The 25,277-nt window shown below is 37.2% G+C and overlaps 3 protein-coding genes across 10 annotated transcripts in view; 1 reads left to right on the top strand and 2 right to left on the bottom strand.

The window, feature by feature from the left end:
* Window positions 1-4: 4 nt before the first annotated feature.
* Window positions 5-9,822, top strand: LOC109371298 (phosphatidylcholine translocator ABCB4-like). Its single transcript, XM_019623731.1, has 6 exons — window positions 5-87; window positions 3,158-3,314; window positions 4,314-4,511; window positions 5,979-6,185; window positions 8,989-9,135; window positions 9,568-9,822. The coding sequence occupies exons 1-6, from the start codon at window positions 5-7 to the stop codon at window positions 9,772-9,774; spliced, it is 999 nt and encodes a 332-aa protein (XP_019479276.1). The 3' UTR covers window positions 9,775-9,822.
* On the bottom strand, window positions 1,582-2,084 carry LOC109371299 (60S ribosomal protein L27a-like). The gene has a single exon (XM_019623732.1). The coding sequence runs from the start codon at window positions 2,067-2,069 to the stop codon at window positions 1,707-1,709; it is 363 nt and encodes a 120-aa protein (XP_019479277.1). The 5' UTR covers window positions 2,070-2,084; the 3' UTR covers window positions 1,582-1,706.
* Window positions 9,823-11,786: 1,964 nt separating the features above from the next.
* CROT (carnitine O-octanoyltransferase) overlaps window positions 11,787-25,277 on the bottom strand; it is a 55,059-nt gene continuing 41,568 nt past the window's right edge. For all 8 annotated transcript variants that reach the window (XM_019623725.1, XM_019623722.1, XM_019623730.1 and 5 more), the window contains 5 exons: window positions 19,034-19,157; window positions 18,104-18,182; window positions 17,922-18,015; window positions 17,683-17,802; window positions 11,787-12,788 (listed from right to left, as the gene is read on the bottom strand). In XM_019623725.1, coding sequence (XP_019479270.1) covers window positions 12,668-12,788; window positions 17,683-17,802; window positions 17,922-18,015; window positions 18,104-18,182; window positions 19,034-19,157 — 538 coding nt within the window. In that variant the 3' untranslated portion in view covers window positions 11,787-12,667. The remainder of the gene's footprint in view (window positions 12,789-17,682; window positions 17,803-17,921; window positions 18,016-18,103; window positions 18,183-19,033; window positions 19,158-25,277) is intronic.

The raw sequence follows: 25,277 nt of genomic DNA, 5'->3' as shown, positions 1-25,277 counted from the left end.
ATTTATGTATTTTTCCTATGCCGGTTGTTTTCGATTTGGTGCCTATCTCATTGTGAATGGACAGATGCTCTTCAGAGATGTTATTCTGTAAGTACCTTTAAAAATATTAAGATTATTCTATATTAAGGTTTTAATAGGTCTATGTAAAAATTTAGAGTAGGAAAAGAAACTCTTGTTCTAAGATGAGGTTGGAGAGTTGAATCAACCACAGAAATCTGATCTTGCCAATACTCCAAGTTTAGTTTAATCATTGAGTAGGCTAAAATTAACCAAGCTCATGAAAATAATCATAAACCAAAATTTTAGTAATGCATTGAATGGTCAGTAAGATGGCAAATTTCCTTATTGTAAAATGTAGGCAGAAATAAATCATAATTAGAAAGTTGCTAGTGACCACAGACTCAAAACAGAGGGTCAAGTAGCTTGCTATTTACCTGCAACCAAGGGGGCCTTGACAATGGGTTGGGAATGCTTGACTGAGGTCTAGCAGAGGTTCTATCCAGTCTACCAGGCTTGGTATGACCCTGCCAACATCTGCCTCTTAGCCCCTATTTTCTTGGTTTTCAAGACTAAACAATGGTCTAATTGATGCATTACTTTTTTCAAAATATGCTAACTACATTCAATTAGGTTGCAGCCTAGTCTTGCCAAAAGGAAGCCATTCTTTTTAAGGTCACTTGGCATATTTCTGCTCTGATGGATTTTAAAGCACTAGTGAGCAACCATTTTTCTTTAACAGGGTCAACACAAAGAAAGTGAAAGTGTTTAAGAGACTTTTTTTATTTGCATCCCAAATTAAAATAATCATGGGAAAAGTATATATCAGGGGTGCCAAAAAAAGGTACACATTTTAAGAGATGTTATCCATGTATTACTTTTCGAAGTTGAATTGAATGATAGTAGCAATGTGTAGTATGATGTTCGTTCAAAAGATGGCATTAATCAAATGAATGCTAGTGTCATTCATTGTATTACCATTTTAATACAGTTTTTTCGTTTCTTATAATGTGTATACATTTTTTTGGCACCCTCTGTATAATCTTGTATCAATCAAGACCCAAATGGCCCTGCAAATGGGGGAATTGAGGAGAGTTTGCTGAAGGGGATATTTATAAAGGTGTGTGTGAGAAGTGTTAAGGAAAGCAGTACCAAGAGGAGCTGTTACCACCTCATCAGTTTCCAGCTGGGAAGTGCTGAGACCCTGAACCTAAAGGGTGGGAGGAGGCAAAGATTTTCAGAACCCAGCATAGGGGCCTTCTGTGGTCTTTGGCGGAGGGACACCAACTACACAACAATCCAACAAGAAAGAAGCCAAACAAATACCCCGGCCTCACTCTCCTCCAGCCCTCCCATCCCCTGCTAGTGCCTTTCATTGCCAAACCCCATCAGAAGCCAGAGGACACAAAACCTTTTGCTGCAGTCTATGAAGGTTGGCCTCTGGCGGACTATAGTACAAAACGGAGGTGGGTAGAGAGTAGAAAGTGGTTTTGGGGGGCCAAATGGAAATATCCAGCTCTGGGAATTACAACTTGGAGTATTTTTTATTTTCTAGAAATGTATCACTGAGAAAATTGGTGCTGCTTTTTTTTTGAGAAAAACACTTGAGTTTAATGAACTTCCTTCCATGTGGCTTCAAGCTACCAGGACACGGGCCCCTCCAACACCCTTAATCTTCTCCTCAGCTCTTCTGCTGAAAAATTTGGCCTTCAGATGACAGGCTGCTTTGGGAGCTTTCCCTTCCCCAGAACTTTGTAGTAGCCCGATCGCACCATATCAGTGACAGGGGTAGCTCTAGTCTTGTTTTTGACAGCATTTACTCGTGTCTGCTCGCTGACCAAGGTCCACAGTTTATCAAGGTTGACAGTTGGGCAGAAGCTCTGGTTCCTTTTTAAGTGGTAATGCCTCATACCAACTTTCCCAAAGTAACCTGGGTGATATTTGTCAAAGTTGATCCTGTGGTGATGCAGGCCACCAGCATTATCTTGGCCTCCTGGGTGCTTGCTGATTAGGCTGTGGCTGTGGTTCACGTGGCCCCTAAGTGTCCGGGTCTTCCTCAGTCTTGATGGCATGTTGACAGCCGAGATGAAAAAGCGGTCCTGCTTTTTTGTTGTTTCGTTTTTACCATTAAAATGTTGAATTCTAGATAACTTATTCTAGATAACTTAAGACACTGTTTTAATGTTTCGTACTAAAGCTAGATTACAGGTGTACACTAAAGCTAGGCAGCTACATATGAGTTGTTCATCACTATTTTGAAATTTAATTTTTGGTTAACCAACCTTACCAAGTATTTAAGGGAGAGACTTACTATACCCACCATGCCCATCCCCATGTACTTAAAACACGTTTTAATATCTTAGATTTAGGAAGTTGGGGAGATGAAAAATTTTAAGTTCTCCATTATTACTAGATAGGAAATTTCCTCCCCTTCCCTCCCCTTTCTCTGGGGAAGTAAGTAGCTTTGTGGGACTGTAGATCCTCAGAATCTTTAACCCTTCCTAAAAGTTGTTATAATCTATATCCATTCTTTAAAGACTATATAATTGGAAAATAGACCTTTAGCTTAGGACAATCATTTTTTCAGGGTAGTGTCATTAATTACTTTAATTGTAAGAGGAAAGCTATTTCTAGTCAAGACTCATTTTCCTAATAAAAAGTCTTTACAGTGATGACTATCATTTGTGTGGGAATGCAGAAAAAACCCACAAACTGGAAGTCAGGGCCATAGATTGCATAGGAAACATCACTCCATGTCCGGTGTTGATCAAGTCCCTGAAGCTCTCCATGCTTCAGCTCCCTCAACTTACAAAAGGGGTAGAACTAGTTACTAAAATTACTTGAGACCACAAATCAGGTTCACTTATGAGCCACTTCCTGAAAGAGAACAACTTTGGAAAGTTCCATTAACTCCAGGAAATGAGAGGCTTCCAAAGGAAGCCAGAGGCAGTAGAGGTAAAAAGGAACCCTTGGCAGCGATCTACCTTCACTCTAGATTTCCTTTGTCACCGGAATTTGCTGGGAATGTGTATGGGGTGGGGGCATGACTAAGGGATTAAAAAAATAAAATCGGTACTGATTAGCAGTATGTTTTTAGACTTTCAGACATATGGAGCTGATTATACAAGCTAATTTTTGAATTCCTGTCCTTCTGGTCTAGGGTGTTTTCAGCAATTGTGTTTGGCGCGGTGGCTCTTGGACATGCTAGCTCCTTTGCTCCAGACTATGCTAAAGCCAAGCTGTCTGCAGCTCACTTATTCATGCTGTTTGAAAGACAACCTTTGATTGACAGCTACAGTGAAGAAGGCCTACGGCCTGTGAGTTCCCTGCTGCCTGATGAGTGCTTGGTTAATTTTTTCCTAAAGGCTTGCTGTCTGCTTGATTATAACTACGGGATCAATTCGTAGTGATTACACTGACATTTATTTATCTCTGTGATAGTTACAGGGCTAATATCTGGCCAACTCTTTTGGCATTTTAAAATATCTTAGGGGGTTTCAAGGATTCTGAAGTTTAGCATATCAAAAGTAAAACAAACAAATAATCCACATGTACTAGAACTGGATAATTTTCATGAACATCATTAATCATTTCTGCATGAAAGTATATGCATTTAATTCTGTATGTAAATTCAGTTAGTGATTTGGCTTTAATCATACTTTGTAATGACTGAGTTACAGTTGGTAAAAAGTCCACATTATTCACAGTAAGAATAATAATCCTGTACTTCACTGTCTCCAAAGTTAACTCACACTTAAGATCGGATGTTCTTTGCATGACACCAGCTGCTGCTCATTTTAATGCAAGAGAAGCAGTGTAAGGAAAGGGATGGGGCCTTACACAATCTTTCCAGGACTTGACCAGGTATTTCATGTAAGGAAACTGCTGTGCCTGGTGAATGAGATAAACACGGTGAGAGAAGGCGGCTTCCAGGGCTTGAGACAAGGGCTGTCCACTGAGCCTGCAGGTAGAAGCTGTTCTAAATTCCAAGCCTTGGGCCTTTGGTCACTGACTTGGCTCCAGGCTCAAAACCATCATTTGAGAAAGCTAAATATTTGTCTTAACTTAATCAGAAATCAAGGTTATGCAACAGCTCTCTACACCGTGACTATCTAATCTAACCTAGACCGCCATCTCCCTTCTTCATTTTATATAACAACTTGCTATTGATGTTATCTGGTACCAGGACTTGTACTGAATGTGAATTTTATGTTCCTCTACTACAGTTTTTGGTCAAGTTTCCTTGAAATAATACTTTTTGTTCCAATAATTATCAGAACAATTACAATAGCAATATTAAAAAAATTCTTTTCTAGAGTAAGTTTGAAGGAAATGTAACATTTAATGAAGTCGTGTTCAACTACCCCACCCGGCCAAACGTGTCCGTGCTTCAGGGGCTGAGCCTGGAGGTGAAGAAGGGCCAGACGCTGGCCCTGGTGGGCAGCAGCGGCTGCGGGAAGAGCACGGTGGTCCAGCTCCTTGAAAGGTTCTACGACCCCTTGACGGGAAAAGTGGTGAGGACACTTGCTTAAATTAGGAACCTGATTTAAGGCGATATACGTCAAGTGGCTAAGCCAATATTCCCATAGTGAAAACACTGGGCAAGACCCATAATCCTGTTTGATATAATAACCACATTCTATAAACCTTGAACTGTCATCCATAGTCAGACATATATATGGGGACAAGCGGGTAGAACATTTGGAATTTAGTTCAGAAAATACTATGAAGTTGACCCCTGCCCTGCCATGGGCTTTTGAGCTTTTTAAACCAGCTTGATTCTGGTTTAAAAGCTAAGCCACCAACTCCTGACAGAATTCCAAGTAGGCTCCCAGGATAGGCTAGTGCCAGCTGATTCCCTCCCCACCTTCTTCTGCTTTGCTCTGTCTCTCTGACCCTGAACTCTAGGCTCTCCGACTTTGACTTTTATCTTGACCTCTAGCCCTTCGTTTGGCTTTCATCATTGAGTTTTCTGGTATCTAGCCCCTGGCTCTCTTCCATAAGTGAAGGCTTGACTCCTCCCTTACTGATAATGTCTGCCTCTCCAATTACCTTGGGATGGCATACTGAGGTAGCCGGTCACCAAAGTGTTAAACCTTGGTCGGTTGTTTCTTTGGGGGGGGGGGAGATCTTATGCTTCCACTATTATAATTACTCTGCAGGTATGAATACAGGCAAACACTCTGTAGGCATGGTATCCTAGTACCATGATGGGAATTGCTTTCTTTATTGAGAGGTCAAGACTAGCTGGACTTGTGTCTGTTCCTTCACTGGTGACTTGCACCTTGCAGGGAGCTGCATGCTCAGTTACCACATCACAAGGCTCCTCTAGAAGCATCATGCCCCCTGCGTATAGCAAATAAAAAATAAAATACCACCAACAAAACCATTCTCCCAAAGACACTGCCCTTAGAGCTTGTTCACTTGCCCTTGAACTTTTGTCTTTATAGTGTTGTCAGAAAGGCAAATGTTTAAGGCTGGTTATTCTCAGGAGACAGTGAGGTAGAGGTAGGACAGGAGTGACCACCTTTGAGCATCTGGGCCTGTGCTACTGATCTGCTTTTATTCTGGTATGCCTGCAGGAGGGGGACAAAGGCAAGTGGAAAGATGGGACTCTATCAGAGGACAGCAGATATGAATAGGACACTTAATTGCAGGCTTCTTACAGGCAGAGGATAAATACACTTGCCTGGAAGAGGGCAGATAAGGACAAAGAGAGGAATGTGGAAAGACAGGGCCAAACATGCTACCATTTTGTGCCAGTTACACCAAGAAAGAGATGGCCTAATCATCATAAAAATCATTTTGTTGGCTATGTTGCCAACAATGTAAGTGCTTAAAGGCTTTGAGGCGTGGTATTTTCACAAACTGCTTATGCCCACATGCAACAAAATCCTCCAAATGGTTAATCTAGTAACTTACTGCTTAGGTTTTTTTTCCTTTTTAAGCCCTTCTTATAGTTTGTGGGCTTTGGTTTTCAGCTCCTAGATGGCCAAGAAGCAAAGAAACTCAACATCCAGTGGCTCAGAGCCCAACTGGGCATCGTGTCCCAGGAGCCCATCCTGTTTGACTACAGCATTGCCGAGAACATTGCCTACGGAGACAACAGCCGGGTCGTGTCACAGGAAGAGATTGTGAGTGCAGCCAAAGCGGCCAACATCCATTCTTTCATCGAGACCTTACCCCAGGTAAGTTAACTGGTAACTTCTTAGGATGAAATCAGAAGCTAGCTTTCCTCCACAAAACAGTTCCTGAAGTTATACTCCAACAAAGCCTTATAACAGAATGTGTCTATTTACTAAGCACTGTAGCCTTGGACAAGACACTGAACTTCATGATACCAAATTTCCTTGTGTCATGTCTATCTCATACAAATGCAGTGAGAAGCAAATAATGTGATAAATCAATGCAGCATATCTCAGGTTGCAAACTGGTGGCTATGGGATGCATTCAGACTGCAGCCATGTTTGGTTAATCCCTTATGGTACTTTCATTTTTAATTACACACTATTTTGAGATGCAGTTGTAAGGAACAGAGAAATCTTATTTACCCTTTACCTAGTTTCCTCCAGTGACATCTTGCAAAATAACTATGACATTGACATTGATACAATCCACTGATCTTATTCAGACTTCTCCAGTTTTACTTGTATTTGTATATGTATGTATTTAGTACTATGCAATTTCATTGCCTGTGTAGACATGTATCCACTATCACAGTCAAGATACAGAACATTTCTATCACCACAAAGATCCCTCGTGTTGCCCTTCTAAAGCCACATTTCCACCCTCACTCCCCTACAACCTCTGGCAACCACTAACTGTTTTCCATTTAACTTTCTACTTTAAGAAAAGTTATATAAACATCCATACAGTATGTAACCTTTTGAGATTAGCTTTTTTTCACTCAGCCTAATTCCCTGAAGTTCCTGTATCAATAGTTCATTCCATTTTAATGCTGAGTAGTATTCCATGATATGGATGTGCCACAGTTTGCTTAACCATTCACCTGTTTAAGCATACCTAGGTTGTTTCCAGTTTGGGGCTATTAAGAATAAAGCTGATATAAATTTGTGTGTACTGGTTTTAGTGTGAACCTATGTTTTTATTTCTCTGGGATAAATGCCCTAGCGTGCAATTGTTGGGCCATATGGTAATTGCATGTTTGATTTTATAAGAAATTGCTAAATGATTTCCCGGAGTGGCTGTGTGCCATTTTACATTTCCACCAGCAAGTGTGAGTGAGTTTCTCTATCTTTGCCAGATTTTATTGTCATATTTTACCATTCTCATAGATGTATAGTGACATCTCATAGTGTTTTAATTTGCATTTACTAATGGCAAATGATGTTGAACATTTTTTTATGTACTTATTTACCATCTATATTTCTTCTTTGGTGAGATGTCTCTTCATGTCTATTGCCCATTTTCTATTTGGATTTTTTTTTACTGTTTTGACAGATTTTTATATATTCTAGTTATTTACATATTTATCAGACATGTAGTGTGCAAATATTTTCTCCCAATCTATTTTTTTTAACCCTTTTAACAGGGTCTTTTGCAGAGCCAAAGTTTTTAATCTTGATGAAGTGCAATTCATCAATTTTACCTTTCACAAATTGTGCTTTTGTTGTCAAATCTAAGAATTCTTTGTCTAACCCTAGGTTCTAAAGATTTTGTTTCTTTTCCCTAAGTTTTATGGTTTTACATTTTATACTAAGTCCATGTTCCATTTTGGGTTAATGTTGGTATAAGGTTATTTTATTCCTCTGGAGAAGACATGTACTCTCCAGTTTCCATGGTCCCCAACACTCCCTATTACCTCATGGCTGCTATGATTGTGGCCAAAGTGCAGTGAAGTCAATACAGATTTGAAAAATATCTAAGGTAAGAGTTCAATGAAATAATTCTCTTCAGCAACTGGTAAACATGAGTAGTCCTCGAAAGATGACTTGAGATCCCTAATGCTGAGGGCAGGAATCATTCATTTTTGTGGCACTCACCTAGCATCTGCAGTTCCACGTGATTAAACTAAAATACAGCTTAAATTATTTTTACTCTTATATTGCTATGACTAGAAGTCACATTCACAAATAAAATTTAAAACCGTCCATGTTGTTTCGTCTTACCAAAGTCATTCAAATATTGATTTGACTGTGAACAGAAAAACTTCAAAGCTTCGGCTTTTAATTTAGCTGACACTGAACTTTAAGACATTAATTCACATGAAGTTCTTACAATGGATTCAGTTCACTATAAACTGAACCGACTCAATTTGTACTTTTATTCATTCTGTTTTTGGTTTAGAATGTTCTCTTAATATCCAGCTTCTCAACTTCTCTACAAAGGTATCTTTCTTTATCTCCTCTTCTTCTCTTGCCTTATCTGTACAATTTCGACTTCCTTTTCTTATCTTTCATAGCATGTTGTATATACTACTTATTTGGTACTTACTTGACCTTATATTAAATGCTGTATTATGTATTTTATCTTTAGATTATAAATTCCTTCAGGGTAGGAACAAAGTTAAATTCATTTTTTGTATTTCCTACAATTCTTGGCATAACAGATACTCGGTAATTACTTAAGTGAACGTATGAGTTGAAGAGAAAAAGCTAGGTTCCATGTAGGTCACAGGAATACATCAAACATAAAAACCTTAAATATTAACATTTAACCTTTTTAGGACTCTAATGACATCAGACCAATTGACATTATGGTAATGGTAGAAATCCGAAAATTTGTTGCAAAATACCATTGAGAACTAAAGTCACTATTTTTCTATTTTGATTTTGGAAATGAACAGCCTGTTAAATGGAAAATATTAAATGGACAACTATGTAGTTGCTCTAGAAACTTTTTAATGGTTCCAAATATTTTTTCCTTATAAATACAACTGTCAAATGTTACAAAGTGGAAGTTTATTCAGTATAGCATTAGTAATTTTTCTGGGTTAGAACTTTATTAATTTTATTAATGGCTCACTTGCAGAAATATGAAACAAGAGTGGGAGATAGGGGGACTCAGCTCTCAGGAGGTCAGAAACAGAGGATCGCAATTGCCCGCGCCCTCATCAGACAACCTCGAATCCTCCTGTTGGATGAAGCTACATCAGCTCTGGATACTGAAAGTGAAAAAGTACGGCCTCCCACCTCATGTCTCATTTAATTTGTAAAAGAGGAAATTCTGTGTGTGTGTGTGCCATCAACATATTTTGAAAAAAATATGTAAGCGTAAGAAAGAAGTAAATAGAACATTAGACAGTAGTTATTTTGATGTCGAATATTTTATTCTTTCCAGTATGTCTGTTTTTCTAAAATGATCACATATTACTTTTAGAAATTTTAAATACTTGCGAAGATTTAGAGTAAGAATCTATTTTTATTATAATTAAAAACATAACTAATGTCAAATTATATAAATACACATGCATAAAGCCAAAGATTCAAAGAGACAAGGAAGGAAAGACATTTTCTGGCTTGGATGGTAAAATTTTTAAATTTCATTGAATGTTTAAAATTTATTTATATAATTTTTAAGATAAGGCTTTTGTTCTGCTTTTATCACTAGGTTGTCCAAGAGGCCCTGGACAAGGCCCGAGAAGGCCGCACCTGCATTGTGATCGCACACCGCCTGTCCACCATCCAGAACGCAGACTTAATAGCGGTGTTTCAGAACGGCAGCGTCAGGGAGCACGGCACCCACCAGCAGCTGCTGGCGCAGAAAGGCATCTACTTTTCCATGGTCAGTGTCCAGGCTGGGACGCAGAACTTATGAACTCTTGTTATACACTAAATCTTATAAATAAATCATTCTCCAATTTTTGCTGACTTGTAAAAGAAGTCTTTAAGTCTTCATAAAATGTACGTATGCCTTATTCCAGATCAATTTACAAAAGAACATCCAATTTGGGGTTTGGTGTTAACAGCATTTGAAATTTCGGCGTTATAAATGACAGCTTTCTTGGTGAAAAATGAAAGAAAACAGCCTAGCTCTTCCTGAGTTCCCAGAAACAGAGAGAAAGAAGGGCAAAGTTCAGGTGTGGAAAGCCATAGAATTAATAGAAATCACAGATGGAAAATTCTCATGGTCCTAAATAGTTGGGTAGATGACAGGATGGTTTAGGAACAATTTTCCCAAGTACAAAGGAGAAATAAATTGTTCAAAAGCCTACTCTCTTCCTTGGCAGGTTTCCAAATTTATTGGGGAATTTAAGTTTTTAAAAACAACTATATTCCCAGCTTTATCATCAAAGCCCAAGAGAAACTGAAATTTTCCTTATACAATGTAACTTTGCAGGCACACATTTATTCCATAATGCAAGAAAGAGACATATTATTTCTTTTAAAAAATGTTTAAAATTCATGAATAAAAATTACAAATGTTATCTCATTACAAATTGCACTATTGGAAATATCAACAATAAAATGCTGTTTCTATAGCAGCTGCATTACTTTTTACAAATAATTCTAATTTTCCCAGAATATGAATCCAAATTTTCCCAGAAGATGAATCCACTTCTGACAAGAAGAAATACGTTTAGATAAAGAGCAGAAAGAAATATCCCAGGCAACATAATCACATGGAACTGTTTTTTCCCCCATAATTTACTGCAGCAATATCAATTTTCATTGCTGTGACACATTGTTTAGGTCAGTAAACTAGTCAAACCAAGTCCTTCTATCTGTAATAAACCGTATGTTGTATTACCAAAGAATGTTTCAAAAGTGAGCATGTGTATCAGTGAACGGAAATTCAGATTAATCAAGAGAACAGGGCAAGGGGAACGTCAGCACAGTGAGTCAAGGGGAGCAGAATTCGGCCCGCTCTTGTTCCCACACTTGCCTGACGAGGGTCACTGGGAATTAACTCAGTAGGTCTTGGTTGAGGCCCAGGAATCTCTCTCTAAAAAGCATTCCAGGTGATGATTTTTAACTTCAGGCCATGTAGGGAAAACATGTTAGACTGGGAGTAAAAAGAGGCTTCTCTGCAGGAGGTGATCATTTTCTAAAATACCCAACTCATTAGATATTATTTAAAAACAATATCAACCAAATGACTCTAAAGGGCCTGGAAATTTAGTCTATAAAATTGTACCAGTGCGGGAAAAGGTGCATAGTTCAGCTTTCATCCCCCATTCTGTAGTAACTTTTGGATCCATCAAATGCCACAGAAGCCAAATCTGAATATTTTCACAAAGAAATAATAATGATAAACCAGCCTTATCAAATTCAGAATATATGTAAATTTAAGAACAAAAAGGACATACAAACAGTACACTACATATAATCTTTATGTGGCAGATTGCTACAAAAATGGCCCCCAATTAAGCATGTCCCAGCTTGTGCCCACTCATTTATATTTACAAAATGACTTTGTTGTTCCTCTTATCAAAAGATGAGACTTTCCTCCAACCCCTTAAATCCAGACTGCCCTTGTAACTTGCTTTAATCAACAGAATGCAAAAGCAGTGACATCATGTGAATTCAATGTGACTTCAGAGCCTATGCCTCAAGAGGCCTTGCAACTCCCACCTTTCCCTCTTAGAACACCCCCACTGCCAAGTACAGAAGTCCAGGCTACAATACTGACTGATCAGGCACCACGTGGAGAGTCCCAGCCACCAAGTCTCCAGGCAGTGTGTGAAGCCATCTTAGACGTACCAGTACCAGCCTCAGGCCAGCAGCCTGGCGACTACAGCTGCTTGAATAATTCAGGCAAGAGAGCGGCAGAGCCATCCAAATGGGCACGATCAACTGACACAATCATGAGAAATAAATTGTTGAAAAGACAGTACGTTCTGGCTGGTTTATTACACAACAATACATAACTGAGATCAGAAAGTATAAAGTCAAATGAGAATGAATCACTTATTCAAACACAAAACAAGAAACTATATGATTTTGAGAATTTTACTTTCTAAGAGTAAAAACTACAAAACTGAAGAGAGGAGAAAAAACTGTAAAATCCTGAGATTCTGATATTCAATATTTAATCCTCTTAAAGTCACTGACAACTATTTTTAAATATAAGTGCTTTAATTTTATATTCACAAAACTAATTACAATATACTATAATGCATTTTGTTAGGGCTTTTTTTTGTGTGTCAGAGGGCGTAAACCTCCCTTCTACAACTTAATTCTGTGTGTTCAACAGAAACTCTTTTTTTTTTTTTCTGTTAGATCATTAAATTGTAGTGGTTGTTCCCAAATATAGTAGGCTTGTATTCCTGCGATGTGTGGGAGACAGATTTCAAGGAAATGAGCATCCAATCGTGTATTTCACACTCACTGGCAACTAGAAAATGTTAAAGTGCTTGAAAGATAGACTCTACAATGTTTAGAGAGATAATTTATAACCCATGCAGGTACCAACAAAAATATTGAAAAATTAGAATAAGACTTGCATTGTTAAAAGTTGTAGATTTGCATTGTTGAGGCTTATCTTAAACTTTGCATAGTTCTGTATTCACTATGTCATAATATTTGCATTGCTGCTGCATCAGAGGAAGCTTAAAAATATTTCTACTTTCTATGTCAGAATAAATTTAGAGAGCATGATTCTATAAATTTCTACACTTAACAGGTTTCTTTCAAGTCTCACCTCAGCAGCCTACTCCCAGCACCCAGTTTAAAGGATGTATTTTGGTTAAGTGCTTCATGAATACTCTCTAAAGATAAGCAGAGTTCATCAGCTGCATCATGTCATGGAAAGCACGGAAAATCAGCCGAACTAGTTTTTCTGCATCAGTCTCTGGACATGATTTCCAGGCCGAACAGGCCACAACGAACCTGTGAAGCACAAATTATAAGTGATTAAGTGCTATGCAAAAACCACAACACAGAAAGGCACCAAATGGTGACAGTGAATGCAGCCATGACCTTTATTCCTTGTCTGTTCATACATGAAATATGCATTCTTGGTGACATTAGATAAATGTAACCTGACACAATGGAAAGTTATATACACAATGCTAGGAACACCTAATTTACTATGTGACTAGACACTATGGACAAATGGGAAAAAAAACTAGCCAGAGCTCAAGGGGGCTGTGGAATAAGGTCTGATTGTATTTAACAAGCAAACAAACCCACCTCTTCCTAAAAAAGAACTTCCTAAGGTGCTCTAAATGGAATGAGGTGGAATACAAATTCATGTCACTTTTTGCGATGCAGCTTGAACTATTTTAAAGGAATATAGATAGCACTTGAGGAGAGTATAAAAGTTATAATAAAATAGAGAAAGAAGTATAAGAGGAGGAAAAACGCTATTTCTAGAAAAGCCAGAGAGAAACTCTCGTGGGAGCATCTTCCACCATCTCCTTCTAGGTCTTCCTGATGAAGAAATCCTCTGGCTGGCAGGTGATAAAAGTGACCCCAGACGCTGAAGGAAACAGAAAACAACTCTGCCTTCAAGTGGGCTCAGAGCTGAAATCGGGCTACTGGCTCTCTTAGAACTAGCCTCCTTTCCAGACACTCAAATTTTCTATAGCAAAACATGCATTAAGCTCAACTTAAAACCAAAATGTGTAATGTTGAGCTTGTGAACAACCTGGAATTTTCACATCACGTGCTCAGGCCCAGCATACAGTGTTTGAGGGGATATATTTGCTGAAAGAGACACAGGAACCTACAGGAAGTCTTGCCTTGTTTTCACCTAGTGATTCGTATCACTAGTCATTTTCCAGCTACACTGGGCACATAATTCTCAAATACTTAGCAAAATCAGATTTTATTTATTTTATTTTTTGCAAAGATCAACAATTCTTATTTAAGTGTTAAAGTTTTTAAAAATTCAGTTATCTTTCTAAATGATAGAAATAACTATCTTCACAAAAGAATGTACACAGGTGCCATGAACAGAAAAAAGCGTTTTGCTTCATAAGTAAAGAATTCAAGTTATATTATTTTTGCCTATAAATTAGTAAAGAATGTTTTATAATCCTTAGCATTGACAATGATGTGATGAAATAAGGAAGGATATATTATCATTATTTGTAATAATGAAAAATTATAAATAGTAGGTGAGAGCTTAAATTATGGTAATCCTTAAGACTACACATTAGTCAACCATTAAGATATCTCAAAGCATATTTAATGGCATTGGGAATTGCTCGAAATATTAAGTGAGAATGAAGTTCACAAAAAGGACACTAAAATATTTACAGTATGATCTAAATTTTTCAATATTTTACAAATTTTTTACAATCAGCATGCAGCACATTTAAAACAAAATGCAATTTCAAAAATAACCAGTTTTCTTTAAATCATACAATTTTCACATCTCACAATGAATGAAAAAAATCCCTTCCAGGCAATTTCCATGCATTTCTTACATGTGGATACAGTAATACATGTGGATACAGTAATGACTCATAAATGTATACCTTTAGCCCTAACCTCTTTTCTATGTTCCACACTCATATGTTCAACTGCCTACTGACATATCCTCTTGTATATAAATATAATAAATTCCTGTATTAGCAGAAATCTCAAAGTCAACATGTAGAAAGCAAAATTTTTTAAAATAATTTTTAGTTTTTCAATTATATTTGACATACAATATTATATTAATTTCAGGTGCACAACATAGTGATCATTCATTTATGTAACTTCTTCATCACCCTGATCACCCTGATAAATCTAGTGATCACCCTGATAAATCTAGTACTCATCTGACACCATACATAGTTATTACAACATTATTGACTATATTCCTTATGCTGTACTTCACATCCCCATGACTACTTTCTAACAGCCAATATGTACTTCTTAATCCCTTCCCCTTTTTCACCTACTCCCAACCTCCCTTCCATCTGGCAACCATCAAAACATTCTCTGTATCTATGAGTTTCTTTGTGTTACAAACATAATTCTTGATTCTACCCTAACATATCTCCAAGCCCATTCTCCCCTAATCTTCTCCATCCCGGTAAATGCCACCATCAGAATCAGCAATCCATCAATAAGCCCTACTGGTTCTACCTCCAAAACATATCTCAAATCCCTCCACTTCTCTCCACCTTCATTATCACAACTATGTTGTTCAACTTATCATCTGTGCTTCCTAACTGATTTCTCTCATTTCATTCTCGCCCATATTACTGTCTACCTAACTGATATGCCATACAGCAGGCCTATGGTCCTTTTTACATGCAAATGGAACATGTAACATTCATACTTAAAACTGGTAACATGCTTCCCATCATTCCTAGGAGAAAATCCAAACTCCGTATCATGCTATAAGGCCATATATCAGCTGACCACCCCAACCAAATCAGTATTATCCAGAAGCGTTATTTACAAAGCTCTTCAGGTAATTCTAATGTACACTCGGGGTTGGGAAAACTGCCCTACAAGATTTAGCTCTTGTCTACCGCTCTTCAACATCTTCTACTACCCTCCGACTCAATCGTTAATGTATAGTCACACTGCCTCTGTCTTTTCTTATAAATGTCAAGCTCGTCCCTACTCCAGAGCCTGTATATTTATGTACAACGTCACTGTGAAAACATTTAGAGTGTACCATATTTACGAGGCATCGTTACATAGCTGGGGATACAACAGCAAACAAATCGAAGACCCTGTTCTTGTTGGCCTATATTCTAGGAAGGGAGATAGATAACATACAAGTACACACACACCCTGGTGGTTTTAAGTGTTAAAATGCAACAGGTCTGTGTAGGAAAGGGGCAAGTGCTATTTTAGATGGTCAGAGAAGGCCTCTCGGGTGATAGCAAATATCTGTATCAAGTAAGGGAGTGATTCTTGCATCTAGTTCAAGGAAGAGAGTACTAGGCCGAGAAAAACACGACTGTGAATGCCTCGAGGAGGGAGCTTGATTGTATGTTCAAGCTACAAGGAGGCCAGTGTGGCTGGAGGGGAGTGAGGCAGTAGGAGAGTTGGAGGAGACAAATAAGGACAGAGAGGTGAGAGCTAGTTCATGTCGGGTCTCACAGGAGGACTTTGGATTTTACTGTGAGTGGAATGAGAAGTCTTGGAGGGTTTTGAGTAGAAGAATGATAATGACTTGAGTTCTGTTTTTAAAAGGACCATCAGGCTGCTGTGTAGAGAATGGTCTGTAGGGAGGAAAGGTAGAAGCAAGAAGACCACATAAGAACCTGTTACAACAATAACCTAAGTGGGAGAAGATAGCGGCTTAGCTTGAGAGGCAGCACTGGAGACAGTAAGCAGTGATCAGACTCTGGAGAGCTATTTTCTTGGCTATTCATATGATTAAGTCCTTCTCATCCTAAACATCTCATCTTCCTTGTCACTCCTCAGACACCTTCCCCGACCACATATAAAGCAGTGTTCCATCTCCCCACCAGTTACTTAGTCGCTATTACCACATCAACTTGCTTATTTCCTTCACAGCATTCATCGCTATTTGAGGTTATCCTGCTTGTTTGTTTGCTTTTGTTCCTTTTTCTCAAGTAGAACATAAAACTCCACAGGAGTAGGGGCCCTGTCTCTCGTGTGTCCCTAGCACCTGAAACAATCCTTGGCACACAAAGTTCTAAGTATTTTCTGAATGAGTGAATGGGAGTTCTGCCCAGGATCATTAAACATGTTTCTTGAAAAGTCAGGGAGCTGAGGTGTATCTGGCCAAAACTCTTATCACTGCGTGCAATATGGGATCCACTACTTGCCAGGGACGCTGTTAGAATGCTTACTTATTCTCTGTATACGGTGATCATTTCAGACCTATGACCCTCTATTAGAAGAAAGAATAATAAGATTCATGTTTAAACTTTGTCATTCAAGCTTTAATCCGTAGACTAATGTACACACACTGAATACTGTGGGAATTCATAATCCAAGGACTAGATGCCAACAAATTCAAGTATCACTGGTGTAACAGACTATCACACTTGACATGGAAGCAGATGGTTAAGATTTTGAAAAAATATCACCGACTATAAACTCTTCAAAAAAGGAAAAGTATGAAAATATATTAGGAACTGAAATATGGCATACATATGATTCCAATTTTTCACATTCCATTAGCAGTGCCTCCAAGCCTGCTTTCTTCTTATTCACCATAGTACTAAATGTAGCCACATGGTTGTTTTTTTTTAATAAAGCCTCTTATGTTTTGAAAGACCCCTGTGAAAAGACTGCCAGACTGTGTGAACGAGGACCTTCCAAGTCTTTCTATCAATTCCGTATTACCTTGTTCTCCACCTCTCTTTCCCTTATCAGGTTTTAACATTTTCTTTCTTACTCTTTCAAACCCCAGTACAACTCAAATGAAATGCATCTGAATTGGTAAAACTTTTTTATAATACATATTAATTTATCTAGTCTCTTTTCTTGGTCTCATGAAACACCATGTATTTACAGGCTATCAAATTTTAACTGAATTTACAATAAAATACTTTGGGTAGAACAAATATGTTAATACATGTAATGATTTTCGAAGATGGTGATGATGATAAGATCACTGAGTCAACCTTAAATGGTGTTCTGCACAAAATACCTGAAGGACTGATTTGACAAATGCCTCAAAAGTAGGACAGAGAAACAAAAACACATGAAACTCCTCAGTGGTAAAAATAATTACTCATTCGCAAGTGACAGATGACAATACAATGAGAATCACAGTGTAGGGAAGACGTTCAAACAACACAAATGACAGCTTTCTTACTCAACAGAATAGCAGGAATAAAAAGGGCAGCCTTACCTGTCGTCTCTGATACTATAGAAAAATCCATAGCCATTGTGTACCATGGGAACCACCAATCCTTGGATTCTTAAGTAACCAATCAGACTTGTTGAGAGAACAAAGTTTCCACCTCCTCCACTGTGTGACACAAAGAAAAGCTATTATACTAGGCTTGCAGAAGTTTACATTGTTTCTAAAGAGCTTTTAACTCAGGAAAAAAGAAACTGGTTAAGTTAGAAGACAGTGCATTATATTACCTTTTGGAGAAAAGTGGGTCCTTATAGAGTTCTGGGACAGGGAGACCTTCCTCTTTTGCTATGAGTAAAAGACCTAAAAGATGTCGGTCAAATCCTACAACGAAACCCCAAATCTGCAGTTAGAAAATAATTTTTCAACATGAGAAAATTTTTTTAAGTCAGAATAATTCCAATATAAGTACCTTTTCCAGCTGAACACTCTTGCATCATTTTATTATGTTTTGCAAAAGCTTGTAACATCTTTCGCCGCCGCTCAAGAAGCTGTATTAAAAATCAAGAGATACTTCAATAACTGTACAGAAACCAAACAAATAAAAAAAACTTGAGCTCAAAGTAATTAGTTTGGGTAATTTGAGAGAGAAAAGGTTTTCTAGGAAGACCTTGAGACACATACTTCTGGGTCTTCCCCACTTCTTCCACTGCCTTTTCTTTCCTATATAACCTGCTTCTTGCTTATTTCCTTCCAGGAAGAGGAAAACAGAAACTTGTGGGCAGCACTGAGAACAGGAACTTTCTTTACATAAAATAAGTGTAAAGAAACAACTATGATTTCAAACTAAAGAATAATTGTTCAAAAATGATAATGAGGCAGTTATATGAAATTAAAATGAATTAACATATACATAACTATGTCGATCAAAACTAAAGAAACAAATGCAATACCTAAATAGCACTGGGAAGGAGCTACCCTGTTGTTTAAATGCTTCCAAAAGAAAAATATAAAACAAAACATAAAAACTATATGAAAACAGGAATCTGCGGTTTCAAAAACATTCAACCACATCAAGAAAAGCTTCCTCTAAAAGGCACTTTGAGAGAGTCTGCATTTCACTGGTGTTATTCTAAATAAAACAGAATAGTCAAGGTATTGAAGATACTTTGCCTAGAAAATGACACAAATGGGCTTCTTCTCCAGTTTTCCCTGTTTCCAATTCTTTTCAAGAATATACGTCACTGGCAAATAAACTAATGGTTTGAAAACTTCAGGTAAAATGTCTGAAAGTATTTTACTGATCCAGGAGAACTGAGATAAAGAAGTTAGTTATTCAAAGGCCACGTTTCCTTTAGAACAATTAAACAAACTCTGAATTTTTTCCTTTTCAAATACTCACACTGGTAGAAGGGTCCTGCATGGATTGGCACCACCTGACTGCTTCTGTTGTACATGATCGCACAGTCTCTGTACGACCATGATAAAAATATCTTGTCATAGCTGTTTCATAGCAGCAACCAGGGCTACAAGAAAAAAACAAAAATAAGAGAACATATTATAAGAAAGAAAATGCTCTTATGTTATTACAAAGAGTTTACCTAATAAAGCTGGTTTGATCAGACACTAAGTTCTACAATATAGACTATAGTTGAGACTTTCAAAAACAAAGAGGCCATTTTCAGTATCAAAGAGCAAAAAATACTCTAGTACGCAGGGCATGGTATGATATGTAATGCCTCAAAGGCTTGGGTGCTATCAGTTTATATACGTTGGAGTCTGTGGCCTCTAAGATGCCCCCCAGTGATCCCCACCTCTTGCTATTTATGCTCTGGCTTAACCCCTCACTTTGAGTGGGATGGACTTAGTGACTTACTTCTAATGAAAAGAATATGAAGGGGCTGGCCGAGTGGCTCAGTTGGTAAAGAGCTCACTCAAGAGTGCAAGCTCTGAGCAACAGCGGTTCGATGCCCGGCCTGAGCTGAGCTGCCAACAGGTGGCAGGATGGCTCAGCTAGTAAAAACAAATAATTAAGAATATGACAAAAGTGATAGGATGTCACTTGTGAAATTAGGTTACAAAGGAGTTCTGTCTTGCTCACTTCCTTATGCTGAGGAAAGCGGGCTTTCATGCTGAGAGCTGCCCTACAGAGCGGCCCAGGTGACAAGAAACTGAGGGAGGCCTCTGGACAATAGCTTGGGAGGAACTGAACTCTACTGATAACCATGAATGAGCTCGGAAGTGGATCCTCTCTGAGTAGCTTCAGATGAGAACACAGCCCTGGCTGACACCCTGACTGCCTTGCGGGAGACCTGAGGTCAGAGGCACCCAGCTAAGCTGCAACCGGATTCCTGACCAACAGAAAAATGAGATGATAAATGTTTACTGTTTTTAAGTTGAGGGGTAATTTGTTACATAGCAACAGATAATACAGAGTACTTGGCCTTTAGTTCCTTCACGTAGAACATGAATAGCTGTAGAATTAAGTGAAAGCATGATTTAAGAAGTTCCCCAGAGTGATGACTGTTTTCCTGGTCTGGAGAATGATATAAAACTATTTTAGATACAAAGCCCTCTTACTTTCCTCGTGTTGGTAATTTAGTTAAAGAGATCAAATGGAGTAAAAATAAAAGGTTGGAACGTGGGCACTAAAAGGACTCAAACAGAGTTATTGAGTCTCATCTGTTCTGTGTTTCTGTAAGACTGTCTCCCTGAGATGAGGCAGTATCCTTTCAAAATGGGAAGGAGAAAATGCAAACAAAAATTTAAAACACTGCTAAAACAACATTCTTTTAAAAATAGATTAAAAATAAAAGTGGAAGAATGAATGACAAAATATCACTATTCTGCAACCTTTAATGAAATAACAGATCTTGGTAATGATCATCAATGGTTACTAAAACCATTAGATGAAACACACTCAGAGAAGGAACTTTATAATACATGTTGGCTGAACCCACGACTGAACCCACTCTCAATCTGAAACAATGAAATAGAAAATCAATAACATTGACTATTTCATTTATTGTTACAAAAAATAAAAATAACTGATTATTATTCTCAAATCTCTAGATGTAAATACTAGGTTATAGAAAAAATGGGAGACAGATCAGCATGTTTAAATTTTTTTTTTACTTAAAAGGCAACTTCATAAAACAATAATATAAATTTGTTAATGGGCACACAATGTACAAAGATATAATCTGTGACAATAACAAAATAAAGAGGGTGGTTCAGAAATATAAAAAAGCAGAGGGTTTTCATACTATTGAAATGAAGCTGGTATTATTATTTAAACTAGGTTGTTATAAATTTAAATATTAACTGTAATCCCCAAGGTAACCACAAAGAAAATAGCTAAAGAATACAGAGAAAAAGAAAGAAAGGAAGCAAAATGGTACAATGGAAAAAATCAAATACAAAAAAAGGGCAGTAATAGAGGAATTGAGGAACAAAATACACATAAGACCTACTAAAAACATAGCTACAAGGCAGAAACTAATCCCTCCTTATCAGTAATTATTTTAAATGTAAACAGATTAACCTCTTCAATCAAAGGCAGAGATTGGCAGAATGGATTAAAAAAAACATGGTCAATCTATATGCTGTCTACAACAGATTCACTTCAGATACAAAGACATTAAAAGGTTAAAAGTAAAAGGATGAAAAAAAATATATCCCATGAAAATATTAACCAAAAGAGTTGGAGTGGCTATATTATTATCAGACTAAGTAGATTTTAAGTCAAAAAGTTAAAAGAGGCAAACAGAACAGTATATATTGATAAAAGGTATAATTCACAGAGAAGATATAACAATTATAAAAATACATACACCAAACAACAGAGCCCTAAAACATAAGAAGCAAACATTGACAGAATTTAAGAGAGAACTAGACAGCTCTACAACAATAGTTGGAGAATTCAATACTCAACTTTCAATAATGGATACAACATGTAGACAGACAATCAATAGGAAAGAGAAGACTTGAACACCACTATAAATAACTAAACCTAACAGACATATATAGAACATGCCACTCAATAACAGCAGAATAAAAATTCTTCTCAATGCACATGGAACATTCTCCAGGATAGACTACATATATTAGGCCATGTAAATCTCAGTAAATTTTAAGACTGAAATCATACAAAGTATCTTCTTCAATGACAATGGAATGATGCTAGAAATGAATAACAGAAAGAAAAGCTGGAAAATTCACAAATATGTAGAAATTAACATGCTTTTAAACAACCAATTGGTCAGGGAGAAATCACAAGGGAAATTAGAAAATGCCTTGAAATAAATGAAAAGGAAAACATAACACACCAAAACTTATTGGATCAAGCAAAAGCAGCATGCAGAGGAAAATTTATAGTTGTAAACATCTACAAATTAAAAAGACCTCAAATCAATAAACTAACTGTATACCTTAAAGAACTAGAAAAAAGAAGAGCAAACTAAGCCCAGAGGGAAGAAAATAAGAGTGGAGATAAACAAAATAGAGAAAAATAAAATAAAGTTAACTAAACCAAAAGTTGGTTCTTTGAAAAGGTTGACAAAATTGACAAACCTTTAGCTACACTAAGAAAAAAAGATGACTCCAAATACAAAATTAGCTATGAAAGAGACAGTGTTATTACTGACCTTACAGAAATAAAAAGGGTTATAAGATAATATTGGGTCATCGGAAAAGTCATGACGCATTTTTGCAACAAAAAACATAGGAAAATATGTCATGACTTTTCCGACGACCCAATACTATGAACAACTGTATACTGATAAATTGGATAACCTAGATGAAATAGACATATCCTGAGAAACACACAAGCTACCAAATATGACTTAAAAAAAAAAAAACCTCAAAAAAACCAAATCTGACTGGACCTATAACAAGTAAGGAGATGAACCAGTAATAAAAACCTCCAATAAAGCAAAGTCCTGGACCAGATGTCTTCATTGATGAATTGTAACACTGAAAGAATTAACACCAATTCTCCTCAAACTCTTCCAAAAAAAACTGAAGAAGGAACAATTCCTAACTCATAATAAGGCCAGCATTACCCTGATACCAAAACCAGTCAAAGACATTACAAGAAAATATACTATCAACCAATGTCCCTTATCAATATAGATGCAGAAATCCTCTACAAATTACTAGCAAGCTGAATTCAGCAGCATATTAAAAGGATGACACAGCATCACTAAGAGGGATTTATCCCAGGAATGCAAGAGTAATTCAACAAATGAAAATCAATCAATGGAATACATCACATTAACAGAATGAAGAAAAAGACCTACAGGATAATCTCAACTGCATTATCAAAAAAAGCACTTGACAAAATCCAACACTGTTCCATAATAAAAACACTCAATAAACTATGAAGAGAAGGGAACTTCCTCAACATGATAAATGGCATTTATGAAAAACCCACAGCTAACATCGTACTCAATGGTGAAATACTGAAAACTTTCTACCTAAGATGAATAAGAAGAAAAGATGTCTGTTTTTTCCACTTCTGTTCAACATGGAACTGGTTGTTCTAGCCAGAGAAAAAGAAATAAAAAGCATCCAAATTGGAAATGAAAAAGCAAAACTATCTCTACTCACAGGCAACTAATTTTATATTTAGAAAACCCTGAAGAGTCCACAAAAAAAATTGTTAGAGGTAATAAAAAAATTGGAAAGTTTCAAAATACAAAAACATACAAAAATCAGTTGTATTTTATAAATTATCAATGAACAATCTGAATAGAAAATTAAGAAAACTTTCTTATTTTAATTTACAATAGCATCAAACAGAATAAAATACTCAGGATTAAACGTAACCAGGAAGGCAAAAAGACTTGTACACTGAAAACTACAAAACATTGCTAAAAGAAATTTTAAAACATATAAATAAAAGGAAAAGTGACCCCATGTTCTCGGATTGGAAGACTTAATATGGTCAAGATGACAATACTACCCAAAGTGATCTACAGAGTCAATGTGATCTCTATCAAAATCCTAACAATGTTTTTGCAAAACAGGAAAAATCCATCCTAAAATTCATGTGGAATTTCAAGGGGCCCAGAAGAGCCAAAACAATCTTGAAAAGAAGAACAAAGGTGAAGGCCTCACACTTCCAGATTTCAAAACTTACCTAAGCGAAATAAACCAAACACAAAAGGACAAATATGCTATAATTCCACTTATTGTAAATATCTAGAACAGGCAAATTCATAGAGACAAAAAGTAGATTAGAGGTCACCAGGGGCTGGCACAAAAGGGGGAATGGGAAGTTAATGCTTAATAGATTCAGTTTCTGTTGGGGGTGATGAAAACATTTTAGAAACAGGTAATAGTGATAGTTGCACAACATTGTGAATGTAGTTAATGCCACTGGATTATACAGTTAAAAGTGGTTAAAATGGCAAGTTTTATTTTATACATATTTTACCACAATAAAAAAAAGAATAGCTTAAGGCAAAAATAGTCACAGTGCATTGTGATGTTTATAACATATGTAGAAGCATAATGTATCACAACATTAGAAAGAATGGGGAAGTGAAATGGACACATTTTGTTTTAAGGTTCTTACATTATACTTGAAGTGGAAAATATATAAAAGAAGACTGTGGTAAGTTAAAAAGATGTTTTTTTAAAAAAATATTTTATTGGGGAATTGGGGAAGGGGAACAGTGCTGGGGAATTGGAGAAAGGAAAGAGCCAAGTTGTTGTCCTTCAATCTTAGTTGTGGAGGGCGCAGCCAGCTCAGCTCCAATTCCAGTCACCATCCAGCCGCCCGGTAGCAGCTCACGGCCGCTCAGCTCAAGGTGCCAGTATTGAATCTCAGTTGCGGGTGGGCGTAGCCACCATCCCATGCAGGAGTCAAACCGGCAACCTTGTTGCTAAGAGCACACGCTCTAACCACTGAGCCACCCTGCCACCTGTTGGCAGCTCAGGGCAGCTCAGCTCAGGCACAGCTCACTGGCCCATGTGGGAATCGAACCGACGACCGTGTTGCTCAGAGCTTGCGCTCTTAACCAACTGAGCCACTCGACTGGCCCTAAGAATGTATTTTGTAAATCCTAGTCCAACTACTAAAAAAAATAGCATAGCTGACAATGGAGATAAAATGGAACCCAAAAAGGCCCACACCAAGATACAACATAATTAAAATGCCAAAGGTTACAGACAGAGGAGAATCTTAAAAGCAGCAAGAGAAAGGCAGTTAGTTACCTACAAGGGAGCTCCCATAAAACTCTCAGCTGATTTCTCAACAGAAACTTTACAGGCCAGAGGGATTGGCAGGAAATAGTCAAAGTGATGAAAAGCAAGGACCTACAACCAAGACTACTCTACCCAGCAAGGCTATCATTTAGAATTGAAGGAGAGAAAAAGATCTTCCCAGACAAGAAAAAGCTAAAGGAGTTCATCACCACCAAACCAGTATTTTTCTTTAAGAAAAAAAAAAACACCCCAAAATATGAATAAAATGGCAATAACTACATATCTATCAACAATGACTTTCAATGTAAATGGATTAAATGCTCTAATCAAAAGATAGGGTACCAAAATGCCCATCGGTAGATGACTGGATTAAGAAACTTTGGTACATTTACACAATGGAGTATTATTCAGCTATAAAGAAGAAGGAAATAGTA

Source organism: Hipposideros armiger, unplaced genomic scaffold (genome assembly GCF_001890085.2).
Source record: "Hipposideros armiger isolate ML-2016 unplaced genomic scaffold, ASM189008v1 scaffold_560, whole genome shotgun sequence".
NCBI classification, from domain to species: domain Eukaryota; kingdom Metazoa; phylum Chordata; class Mammalia; order Chiroptera; family Hipposideridae; genus Hipposideros; species Hipposideros armiger.
This window is presented reverse-complemented; position numbering and strand designations above follow the sequence as displayed.